This window comes from Arachis stenosperma, chromosome 5, assembly GCF_014773155.1.
Source record: "Arachis stenosperma cultivar V10309 chromosome 5, arast.V10309.gnm1.PFL2, whole genome shotgun sequence".
NCBI lineage: Eukaryota > Viridiplantae > Streptophyta > Magnoliopsida > Fabales > Fabaceae > Arachis > Arachis stenosperma.
This window is the reverse complement of record NC_080381.1, coordinates 6,615,968-6,629,810: the sequence shown is the minus strand read 5'-3', so window position 1 is coordinate 6,629,810 and position 13,843 is coordinate 6,615,968. Positions and strand designations below refer to the sequence as shown.

General features: G+C 29.0%; 1 protein-coding gene across 1 annotated transcript; it reads right to left on the bottom strand.

The window, feature by feature from the left end:
- Positions 1–11,923: 11,923 nt before the first annotated feature.
- On the bottom strand, positions 11,924–13,605 carry LOC130980338 (uncharacterized). Its single transcript, XM_057904031.1, has 2 exons — positions 13,282–13,605; positions 11,924–12,760 (listed from the first exon to the last, which is right to left on the bottom strand). The coding sequence occupies exons 1-2, from the start codon at positions 13,603–13,605 to the stop codon at positions 11,924–11,926; spliced, it is 1,161 nt and encodes a 386-aa protein (XP_057760014.1).
- Positions 13,606–13,843: the final 238 nt, after the last annotated feature.

Genomic DNA, 13,843 nt, shown 5'->3' with positions numbered 1-13,843 from the left:
TCTTCACATGATGACCATCATAAAATCTTCATTGGAGTACCCACCTTAAATTTTTCGGTTGTGGGTTTAAATTTTCTTATATTCGGTAAAAAATAAAAAGATAACAAACTGTTTTGAAAAAAAAAATGCCAACTTATATCCGATCCGAAATTAACAGTTACCAATGCCGGTTGTCTGCTTCTTTGAATCGATAATGTTATTTTATATATCAATATTTTTTATTTGTATAAAATATAAGATTATTATTAATTAGTGTATTTAAATTATATTTAAATAAAAAAACGTGTATTCGTTGTTAAAAAATATTAATATCAAAATAATATAGTTTATTATATAAAAAGAATATTGACATTGAGAACAAAACTCGTCAACTTCCACATTGCACTGTTCTTTATTTTTATTTAGTTATAACCAATGTCCTAAAAATATTATATTATAGAGAAATAATTAAATTAAAATATTTCTATCCGAAATTTTTTAGCAAATGCTTGGTTATTGGTCAACAAGATTCTTATTATTATTTTAAGGTTTTAATTATTTATTAAAAATATGCTATGAATAATTTTTTTTAATAAAATTATAAAAAATTTTATTTATATATAGAATATATTTAAATAATTAAAATATAAATACTATTTAAAAAAAATTTTAACCATAAAAAGGATTAATCATTACTATTTGAATGCACTTTGATACTCCTAATATATAAAACAGATATTTTTTGAGTTATCGTGTTTATACATTATATTTATCTGAGATTTGTTTCACATACATCTTTTTTATATTTAATTTAATATATTTAAATATTGTTATATATCAATGTGTGCAAATTTATTTTTAATATATAATTTTAAAATAAATTTATAAATAATATATTATTATTTAATTAAAAATAATTTAAATATTTTATTTAATTAAAAATATTAAAATATTATGTTTTTATATTATAACACAAATTAAATTTAGCTGTTTATGTGTCACACTTATCGTGTGCCATGTCGTTGTAATTATATCCGTGATTGATAGTCCCTAATTCAAGGATCAGTGCTTTTAATAAATATATTATAAAATATTATTTTCGATTTAATATGTCGGATATAGTGTCCCTGATACATTTAAGAACATTAGAAATTTTCTTACATATCTATCTGACCTATCTGACTAGGACCTTTGGAATTTAATTTTCACAAACCAGGGAACCAAAAACCAAGGGCGGATAGGCTACAGTTGAATTTTTTTTAAGTGGATATTTCAATAAAAAAAATTTATAATTTAATAAAATAGAAAGAATATGTAAAGATAATAAAATTGTGAAAAAATAATAATAAAAAAATGAAGAAATTTTATTAATTGTTAATTGATTGAATTGTTCACTATGAAGATAAAACTAAGTATATATAGAGCATTGATCTATGAAAGATAAAAGTAAATAAAGATAAGATAAAGATAAAATAGAGATAAAGATAAAGATAACTATAAGATAAGATAAAGACTAAAATTATAATTGAATTTGTGTATTCTATTGGGCTGAATTTGTGGGCCGTGAGACGTCTTTATTGTTGTCATGGACCAAGGTAGAAGAGTGATTTAATACGCCCCGCAAGTTGGAGGATAAAAGATGTCAAGAATACTAAGCTTATTCAGATTAAGATGGAAGGGTTGAGGAGACAAAGGCTTGGTGAAGATGTCGGCTAGTAGCCCAGAAGAGGGAATTAGGAGAAGTTTCATCACTCCAGCTTGAGCTTTTTGTTGAACCAAGTGACAATCAACTTCTAAATGTTTGGTCCGTTCATGAAAAACCGGGTTAGCAGCAATATCTGATTATCACAATATAAAACTGCTGGGCGGATAGGAGAGATGCGTAAAAATTGCAACACATTTAGTATCTATTGAAGTTCACAAGTTGTGTTGGCAAGTGCACGATATTCTGCTTCCGTGGATGAGCGGGCAACGGTGGTTTATTTCTTGGTCTTCCAAGAGACTAAAGAACTGAAGAAACAATAACCTGTTAAAAATCGTCAAGTGTCAGGACATCCGACCCAATCAGAGTCACTGAACCCAAGAAGTTGAATTTCTGATTCCCTTGAAAGAAAAGTCCTTTGCCGTGACTAATTTTCAGATATCGTAACACATGCTTGGCAACTTGAAGATGAGATTCAGTAGGAGATGCCATGAATTGACTTAATTGTTGAGTGGCATACATGATGTCCGGTCGAGTAGTGGTGAGATAGATAAGACGGCCAACCAAACGGCGATATACAAAAGGGTCGGATAGTAGGGGACTTTTATCTTGATATAGTCTTGTGGTACTATCCATTGGAACAGAGGCAGGTTTAGCACCTAATAAACCAGAATCCTCCAAAAGATCAAGACAATATTTTCTTTGAGATAAGCAAATTTTCTTCTCTGATTGAGCAACTTCAATACCCAAAAAATATTTTAATGGGCCCAAGTCTTTAATTCGAAAGTGCTGGTACAAAGTAGACTTAAAGGCAGCAAGTTCAGAAATAGAATTACCAGTGAGAACAATATCGTCAACATATACTAAAAGGATAGAAATTTGATCACCAATGAATTTAACAAATAAGCTATAATTAGATGAGGTCTGCTGATATCCATGAAATAGCAAAAGATGAGAAAGTTTGTCATACCACATACGACTAGATTGTTGTAAACCATACAATGACTTTAGTAGCTTATAGCATTGATTCGGTTGAGAAGATGTAAATCCGGGTGGCAGAGTCATATAAACATCCTCAAAAAGATCCCCATGTAAGAAAGCATTATTGACATCCAACAGATGTATAGGACAACGCTTCATAGAAGCTAATGCCAAAACTAATCTGATGGTGGCAGGCTTGACAACAGGGGAGAAAATTTTCAAGAAATCAACACCTTCAGTTTGAGTGAACCCTTTAGCCACAAGGCGTGTTTTATATCGATCAACTGAACCATCAGGCTTGCGTTTGATGTGATAGACCCATTTACAGCCAACCGGCTTAACCCCTGCAGGGCAATCAACAAGACGCCAAATTTTGTTCAGCTCAAGAGCATTCAACTCATCTTTCATAGCACTACACCAATTAGAGTGTTGATTGGCGTCCTTAAAAGACTTTGACTCAACGTCTGAATGTAGAGATAAAAGAAACTTTTTATGTGAAGATGAAAGAGAAGAAAAAGACATGACTAAAGATAAATGATACTTGCACTTTGAGGGAGATTGATTTGTAGAGATGAGAGAGGAATTACACAAGTAATCAGAGAGATATGCTGGAGGTCGGTGAGGCCGGTCGGAATGACAAGGATGGGGTTGCTCAGGTGGTGAAGAAGGTGACGGGGGATGAGAAGGTGATGGTGGACTGGTGTCTAATGCGGAAGGAGAGATGGGTGTCTGTGTTGAAAGTGATTCGGTTGTCATGGGTTCAACTTGGCTAGGTAACGATAGTGAGGAAGAAGGAGAGGTTGTGGGAGAAAATAAAGAACTAGGTGGAGTTGGGTCAATGGGTATAGGAGAGGGTTCAACTAGAAGACTAACTGAATCTTATTTTTGAGAAGGTGTGTTTGGCAATGTTGGGTTGAGTATATGGAATTGGGCATTTTTTGTGACTAAGGGCAAGATCATTTCATAAAAAATTACGTTTCTAGAAATCTCAATTCTTTTATCTTCTAAAACATAAACAATATATCCTTTAAAACTACTTTGAAAGCCAATAAATACAGCCTTTTTGGCTCTTGGATCAAATTTTGATCTATTTGCCATTAGGGTAGAAACAAAACATAAGCATCCAAAAACTTTAAGGTCATGATAATTTGGTGGATGATTGAATAAAATTTCAAATGGTGTTTTAAAATTAATTGCGGATGATGGAACTCTGTTAAGTAAATAAACAGCATGTCTAACAGCATAAGACAAAAAAGATGATGGTAAATTAGATTGAAACATAAGAGCACGATCTATATTCAAAATATGTTGATACTTGCGTTCTACCCTTCCATTTTGTTGAGGAGTTTCAACACAACTACGTTGATGAATAATGCCCTTTGAAGCATAAAAATCAGGTAAAATAAATTCTGGTCCATTATCGAAACGAATAGTTTTGACTTTGGAGTTGAATTGTGTTTCAATTAAAGTAATAAAATTTTTTATTTGATTTTAATAAAGTAACCCATGTAAAGCGGCTAAAATCATTAACAATAGTAAAAAAATATTTATAATTATGAATAGAATTTTGTCGAAACGGACCCCAAATATCAAAATGTAATAAATCAAAACTTGCATTGACTTTGTAAAATTTTGAGAAAATGAAAGTTTCTTTTGCTTAGAAAGATGACAAATGTCACAAGCCTCATCATGATGCATAGAGATAAAAGGAAATTGTTTATGTAAATGATTAAGTCTTTGCCCAGAAAGGTATCTTAAACGAAAATGCCATATGTTGGAAGGTGTAATGGGTGGAGATTGGATAGAATTTATGGAGTGTGTAGTGGATGAATTTTTACCGAAATTGGATTCAAAGACATAATCCCTCTCTCATTCTGGCCAGATCAATCGTCCCCAAATTGTTGCTCTGTAAAGTGCAAGAAGAAGATGAAAAAGTGAGTTCACATGTGAGTGCTGAAGTAATTTTTGAAACAGAGATAATATTAAAGTTGAAATGAGGTAAGTAAAGAACATCATGAAGAACCAAGGATGGTGAAAATTGAACGATGCCTTTATAAGAAACAGTAGTCTGAGAACCATTTGGTAAATGAACAATAATAGGAGAAATTTGTGTGTAAGAAATAAACCAAGACAAATTTGATGCAATGTGATATGTGGAACCAAAATCAATGATCCAAGTATTCAAGAATGAATCTCGATTTGAAGAATTGTTAACAGTAGAAAAAAGTATTGAAAGAACAAAGATAATGAGTAGTTGGACTTGGCAAAAGCTCAAGTTGGTTTGAAGGACGAGCTTCTTCATTGAAAGGAAGTGCCATGAAAGAAAAGTGTTGGGCTGACGAAAGGTCCAAAAGAGGCTCCGAATGAAGTTGCTGGTGTGCCCTTTCTCCTTGATCCATGGATGTCAGCAGAGCTCAAGAGGAGCTCTGATACCATAATAAAACGGAAAGAGTATGCAAAGATAATAAAATTGTGAAAGAATAATAATGAAAGAAAAGAAAAGATGAAAAAATTTTATTGATTGTTGATTGATTGAATTGTTCACTATGAAGGTAAAACTAAGTATATATAGAGCATTGACCTATGAAAGATAAAAGTAAATAAAGATAAGATAAAGATAAGATAGAGATAAAGATAAAGATAACTATAAGATAAGATAAAGACTAAAATTATAATTGAATTTGTGTATTCTGTTGGGTTGAATTTGTGGGTCATGAGACGTCTTTATTGTTGTCATGGGCTAAGGTGGAAGAGTGATTTAATATAATTATTATCATATAAAAATATTTTATTTTAACTATTAAATAATAAATTTTAAAATTTAATTTTATATATTATAAAAATATAATAAAATAAATAAATTATATTTTAAATTAAGATCATCAAAAAACAATATTTTTAATATTTTTATTAAAGTAATTATTTTTTTATATATATATACAACAATTTTAAATTTAGTTTTTTTTTTATTTTTATAAAAATATTTTTATATAAAATAATATTATAAATTAATAAATAATTTAATATATTTAACTAAATTATTTAATAATTTACAATATTATTTTTATGTTAAGGATACTTTAAAAAAGTAACTACTTTTATTCTTTTTCTCTTATAAATAATTACTTATTTATATACTCTAGCAATTAGATAGGAGTGATGATAATATTATCTAAATTTATAGATGTTTATTTCGTTTATATCCAATCAAAATGAGTAGTTACTGGATTCAAGATGGAATGGGTTTTGGTGGGAGGAAAGGGATTATTCGTTTCTACCTGTCTCAGCATATATATGCGTATATATATATAATTAATAAAATTATTAATAATATTATTTGATATTGTATTATTTTTAAATTTTTTATTTAATTTATATTATATATATAATCATAATTATATAAATTTTAAAAGTTATTTTTGTTTGTTAAATTTTAATAGATAATAGAAAAGAGTAAAGACAGATACTTACAAAAACAAATTATTAGGATATAAGCTTTTACTATTCTCAAATAAGAGTACAACAAATTTTATCCTATAATATATCTTAAAAAAAGGTTATTTTAGTAGTGAAATTTCAACGTGTAATCTCTTATATTCATTTTGAACTTCTATCAAAATATTAATATTTTTACTTTTCACTCATTATAACTCTTATTACCATACCATTAATACATAAAATTATTTTTATTACACTTTACATTTTATGATCTTGTAAAGTTTTTCTATCCTACTTTTAAGTTTGTTTCACATGTACATACTTTTTTGAAATTTTAATTTTTGTAATTTTAAATTTAAATTCAAAATGAAAAAAGAGGATCTCTCTATTCTCTATTTTTAGTTTTTTCTCTTTCTCCTCAAAATTAAAAAAAAAAATTTTTCATTATTTTTTTTCTCTTCTGTTCACTTATTCTCTTATTCTTTAGTTCTTATTAGTCTCCTCCATTCACTTTCTTAAGACACACCCCCACTATCAAGCGGAAGCACAAAATTTTGTAGGGATCTACTTTAATTACGGATTTGTAATATTTTGTGATGACGAGTTATGTATGTTTTTTATTATTGAATCTAATGTATATCTTTTAATTTTTGTAATATTTAAAATATTGCTGTTGTTATGCATATGCATCTTTGTTTGGTATGTAGCTGTTCATGCAGAAAAGTCAAAACCTCATTGTTGTTGTCAGAAATTTATTTTCAATTCGCCAAAAGGTCTTAACGTTTTTCTCTCTCATATTCAATTTGCTTACAATATACAAAACCAAATGAGATTTCTTATGTTAATGTACGTCAAGAGGTTGGACCTTCTTTTACAATGGGACTTTGTTGGAGGGGTTCTACATCATTAGAAATTTTTCTTACCACGAGATGGTACAGATTTTATCTTTAACATGGCATAGTCGAAGGGAGCAAGGTTAAATTTTGACGTCCCTGTTGATGATGAGAAATCAATAAATTTAAAAGTTTTAAGTATTTAGTATTTGTTAGGATTTTCTCTTTTATCAAACACTATAGATCCTTTTGGTTATTTAATATGCAGTTAATTTATGCCTATTTTTTATTATTTTTTTTATTTATATATGTAATGGATATATTTATTTGAATACAGTAGTATAATTATTATGCTCATTATTTTTTTATTAATTTCTATTTTTTTATTAATTTTTCTTCTAAAATGCTTTATACATAATTTTCGTTGTATTCTTACATGATATCCAAGTTTGTACTACAAAATTATTGCATTCTAATTATCAGATGACTCTGTACAACGATATGATAATTTTTTAACTGATAAAATTTTGAACTAAATCATATTCATGTAATGAGCTTCAAAATTTCTCTTATATCATATGTAACGGTAATTTATATACTACTAAAAAATTATATAGTCCTCATAATATGTTTTTACCAGATTCTTTCAATAAATACATAACTATTTGTATAGATGTATCATCCTATATGTCTAAACATAAAGCGACTTATTATAACTCAATGCACCCAAATCATATATCCATTAATATTGAATTTGCTATAATAACTCAAATTTATATTTTTAAACACAATTTAACACTTTCATGTCGTATATAATTTTAGTATTAATCACAATTATATATTTAGTTGTTACTTCAAAGTATTGAATTAGTTTCAGTGACTTCTCATTCATTGTACACATAAAATAGTTCAATTAATGTTTTGGCACTTATTTTATACTAATTTATTTTAATGAATTTGTACTCCACTTGATAGTTTAACCTCTCTTTAAATCATATATTTTTGTTCATTTTTTCACTATTCTATGACAATTCTTTATCTATTTTATTATTCACATTATTATTTTTTTTATATACATTTTATCTATTTTTTGTGTGTACAATATCATTACTCATAATTTCAATCATCTATCATAATTTTCTTTCAATCAATCATTTTAATTATACACCATAATTATTTTTATATTCTTTTTTATTATTATTGATTTTTTTTGTAAAAGTCATAATGATTGTTCACATTATAAATATTGCCATTTTTTAATTTATTTTACCACATCAAAATAATTCTTTTAGCATCATCACTAAATTAGCTTGATTATATTTTTTTATTATATATTTTTTTATTTTAAACAATAACTTCATTTTTCAGTTTGCTAAAAAATATTAAAATTGTCAACAAAAATCAAAACTACAAGATAAAAATCAGAATCTTAAAATTATGGTCAATCTCACCAAACAAACTAAATTATTATAGAACACTTATATATATGTTATTGACATAAAACCACTTTCATAATATATGGTTTTCATTAAACTTATCATTGATGCACGGGACAATTCACTAGTACAGGCTATTAGAAAGAAAAATAAAATCGAATGGAACAAAAATCCACTCTTACTTATTCTATTACCACCTTTACTACTAATTACTAGCTCTTCGTCATAAAAGTTATTATATATTGTATAATTATCTTTTATTTTCTTCATATAAATACGGTCGGCTTATTGTAATTATAGATAAAATCAGATAGAATTTTTTCTATTGTGTATCAACTAACTCACTTTTAACCAATTTATTCATTTTAAATTTGAGTTAAGCAAATCATCAAACAAAAAAAGTTATACATAGAGATAACACTTTTTTTCTTTTTACAAATATGTACATGTACTAAAATACTTTTAATGATCATTTATTTTATTTTGAGCAACAATAAAATAACCGCTAATATATTTATTGGTAGTTAAATATTAGTCATCTTATATTTTATTATTAAAAATTTTAATGATAATTATATAATTATTAGCAAAAATATTTTTAATAGCCACAAAAACATTTTATATTATTTTGCATAAGAAATAAACAGCTTAAGTATTATCTAAGATAATAAATATAATAATACCAATATCTTTTCACTTATTAATATTAAAAAATTATAAAAATAATATAAGTTGGTATTTTTTTTTTAGATAAGAAAACAATAATAAAAATTATTAACTAAGTTAATTACATAATAAAAAATATGAATAATTTTTTAACTAATAAAAAATAAACTTATTATTTTCTCATACTATAACTTTACAAAAAAAAATAAAATAATAAATCAACTCTTAATAAATTACATACCAAATATTATTATTTACAAACCAAATATATATATATATATATATATATATATATATTATCAATCATTTTAAAAAAAATTAATTTATATTCTTATCGAACAATATTTATTTAAGATTATAATTTAAATTCGCATTCAAAGCACAAAAAATGAAACTAATATCATAAAAATACATGTTTATTATATCTAATATTATATATTTATTTCAACGATAATTAATGAATTAAAATATGTTTTAGATTGATTTTTTTTCAATCATTAGTAAAATTTTCGACCCAAAAAGAGAAAAAAGTTTAATATTCCGTACTTACAAGTTACAAGGCAACAAACAGACATCAACTCAAATACAAACACAAAACAAAGCACAAACACAAAACAAAGCACAAACGCTAAAAAGATTCATAAAACCCTAACTAGTTGCAGTACTTAGGCAATAACACTTAATAAATACAACAAACAAATAATCTAATATCACCTTAAAAAAATTTTACTTTAAAAGATCTCTCCTCTTTTCATATGAGTAAAGTCTTTAATTGATGCCACCTTTACAATTTCGATTTGTCATTTTTTTCTTTCTTAATCTTGTTTTGATGAATATCTCATCTATCTTCTAAGTTTTGATTAGTTCTTTCATAAGATATGGTGTTTTTACTTCATCAGTACTGCATGTCAATTCTAATTAAAGTTTCACTATCAAAGTTTTGGTAGTTTAATTTTCAAATATTCTACGTTTTTATCTTTGTTTCAATCGGTTCCAATTTTTTTGTGAAAGTCGGATAGACGGTGAAGGCCAACCTTTATAATTGAGCCTTTTAATCAAAATTTGGGTCTGACTTATAATTTAGAACATGATATAAACAGTATACATGCCATTTTCTATAATTTCTGAATTCTATATCTTACATATTTTTAAAAAATTACCTTTTTATCACTTTTCATAATTTTTTTCTGAGACAGAATTATTAACATATTATCAGTTATGTTTACCTCATTAGTTTTGTTGTTTTCCTTTCTCCTTTTTATATCATTGTCTTTCTTCTTTCACTTTAGATCAGACAATTCGGTATCTCTACTTTATTGTTTATAGCTCTTTCATAATCAAAACCGTTCACTCCTTTTTTAAATTTTACTCTCACACCGATGACATTGTCAAATTAGTTCAATTTGACTAAAATTTGAGTATATGTACTACAATGGTGTTTTTAAATTGGTGGCCAAAATTTTGTGGGAGAAGAGAGTGGATCGCCTAATTCACCAAAAAAGATGGACAGGTTGAAAATTTAAAATTGTTATAATTAAAAAGTCTGCTTAATTTGCATTGTTCAATCCACAAACTTTAGCGGATTTGGACAAGACGGGATGGCTTTTCTTGACAAGTTTGTTGGGGTTTTCTTTTTATAATTGAAGATAATAATTAAAAATGTTTTAAGTTATAATTTGGATTATGTTCTATATTTAATTGATTAGAGACTTAAAAATATTTAATTATATGTTTTGGATAATGTTTATTTTATTTTTTATAATGTTAGTTTTATTATTTTCTTTTAAAAAACTTGATTGATAATTATATTTTTTACATATTTAAAATTATAAAAATTTTAATATATGTGAATTTAAAAATTATAATTTTTTTATATTTAAAAATTATAAATTTATTAAAATAATTATAAAAATATATATAATGTTTATTATTTAATAATTTATTAATAAAAAAAAAAGAGACCCGTCAATCTGCCATTAAATGAAAAGAAAGAAAAGATTAAAATTATCTCGCTAAATAGAACGAAAGGGACCAACCCGTCAAATAGCATACTTTTGATTAATAATTTCTCCTCTCTGTTTATAACTTTGGTGCCTATACTCATTAGTTGAATTGAGGTACCATTTTTAAAATTTTTCACCTTATAATAAAATTTACACGAGCAATTTTTTTTTTTTTTGGATAGAGACCTGGGCCATCATACCAGCCCAGGCCAAAACAAAGAGCCCCTACCCTCAAATCGATCCGGTATCTACTTGGCCTACTCATCTGTTGCACTAGAAAAACGGCTAAATTTCACATATTTTAAAGCATCTTCTTCATTGCTGCACTGGCGTTGGAAACAAAATTCTGAGCGGTGGTGGCGTGTTGTGGACGGCTCACTTTCGGAGACTACGTTTTTTAGAGGCTCCAGTGTAGCCCATTTAGTCACCGCAGCAGTTGTTGGGTTCTCTCCGTCGATGTCCACCATTGCCCAGGAGGTTCGATTCACAATGTCCAGAAGCCCCTGCCTCTTGTACCGCAGCCAATTCCTCCAGTATCTTCTTCTCCTGCATCATTCTTTCGTTCTGTATCTCCGGTTTTAATTTCAACCCCACCTGTGAAGTTGTGGTTGAAACTCAAACCTGGACATTTGCCCGTGAGACCGCATCGCCGTTGGATGCATGCAAGCTCTCTGCCTCATATCATAATGATCTGGATTTAACTCCTGGTTTGCTGCCTCAAGACTGGTGTGTCAATTTAGCCTCTTTTTTCGTTTTTTCTTCCTTTTTTTGGATCTTTGGCATTCTTATTTCATGTTCGAATCTCACTCCTAAGGATGCTTCGTATTTCTGCAGGTGGTTGACAGCTCCAGGTCGAATGTAGCGTTTTTGATTTCGCAACTTTTGTCACTGCATGGCCAGCCGATTTTCATTCCTGGGAGTCCAAGTCATTCCTTTTTCAGGTATTTTTTCCATTAAATTTTGAATATCTTGGATGATAGCTGATGCTTCTCCAATGGTTGTCTTGGATTTGATTGTTTGAATGAGCTTTAAACTATCCGATTCTATTAGCGTTTTACCCATATTCAAATTGTTCACTATGATTAAAGCTTGTCTTATTGCTTGAGCCTCAGCCACAATGCTTGATTTAGCTTGAATCTTCCCTGAAAATCCTAATACCATCTTTTCTTTGCTATCTTTGATCACCACAGCTATTGCACCTGTCTCATTCTCCTTTCGAAAGGCAGCATCAACATTTGCTTTCAGCCAATCTTCAGGAGGAGGTCTCCATGTCATCGGGTAAGTTCTGCTCCTATTGGCTTCTCTTTTTTGTGTTTGCTGTTTTTTTGCTAGTTTTCCATAGACTGTCTCTAGTGCTCTTGCTTTGCTGATTGTCCAACTTTGATTCACTTCTTGCTGTTGAAATAATTTGTTATTCCTGGTTTTCCATATCTCCCACAAGAGAAACCCGAGCTTACTAATCCTCTTCTCATGATCGTCTCGGCCTCCTTCTCTTATCTTCCTTATACACTTTACCATCCAACTTCCAATCGAGTTAACTGTCTCTGGTGTTGGGATCCATTGGTATTCCACTCCGAACCATGTTGCTCTCGCCCAATCATATAGCAGTAAAGCATGTTTGACCGTCTCCATCCCTTTTAAGCATATCTGACACAATAGATCTGGTGCCATCCTCCTTTTATACAAATTTGAGCCCACTGGTAATATGTCATGGCATGCTTTCTATAAAAGCATTTTGATTTTCTGCAGAACCTCCATTCTCCAAACCTCTTTCCAAATCTCCCTTTTGTCTTAACTTGTTGATGGATTTTCATTTTTCGAGTCCTGCTATATTTTTTTTTTGTAGCATAATATCCAGTTTTATTGGAATAACTTCCGTCCTCCTTCCATGGCCAGTATAAGTAGTCATCTTTATTCACTACACTAACAGGGGTGCTAAGAATCTCTTTGCAGACTTCCTGAAAAAATTTGTTTACAATTATTTCTCTGTTCCATTCTTTTTCATTTTTAATGAGATCTTTTACCTTCGAATCATCTGTACTATTCGCATCCAAGGGCTTGCTTCTCCCAGTGATCCAATTGTCCTTCCAGATACTTACTTTGGACTCATCCCCTATGCTCCACTTAGCTTTTTCCTTTAATAGTTCTCTTCCATGCAATATGCTTCTTCAAACCCAAGATGCGCCTTTTTTACATTTTGCTGTCCAAAAGTTTTCATCCGGAAAATAGATTGATTTGAGTACCTGGACCCATATTGCATCTGGATTCTTCATTGCTCTCCACGCTTGTTTTGCAAGGTAAGTAGTATTATGTTTTTCTAGATCCTTAAATCCCAACCCCACGCTGCTATTGCTATCCGTAATGCAGTCCCATTTTTTCCAATGAATGCCCCTTTCTTTCCCGGAGGTTGCCCACCAGAATCGCGCCACCTTTGAGCAAATTCTCTTGCAGAAACTCTTGAAAAACTTTATAATATTCATGGCATATGATGGCATTGCTTGTATAACTGATTTTATTAATGTTTCTTTGCCTGCCTGGTTCAACAACCTTTCTTTCCATCCCTCCATTTTACTCGTGATTTTCTCTTCAATTCATGTTAGCGCCCTGTTCTGAGACCTTCCCCATATGGCTGGTAGCCCTAAGTATTTTCCTGGCATGTCCCATGCTATCATTCCTAAAATTTCTTCAATCTCTACCCTTGTCTTTATCGACACCTGGCTTCCAAAGGTGATACCTGACTTGTTTAAGTTTATCCTTTGTTTGGATACCTCTGTGTATTCATTAAGAATGGTGATGATCTGAAAA

Bases quoted from the DNA above. Each gene is read 5' to 3' on its own strand.
- LOC130980338 (XM_057904031.1), bottom strand. From the start codon at position 13,605: ATGGAGGGATGGAAAGAAAGGTTGTTGAACCAGGCAGGCAAAGAAACA. The intron at 12,761-13,281 runs GTACTCAAATCA...ATGCTTTTATAG, and splicing joins CAGATGCAATATGGGTCCAG to AAAGCATGCCATGACATATT.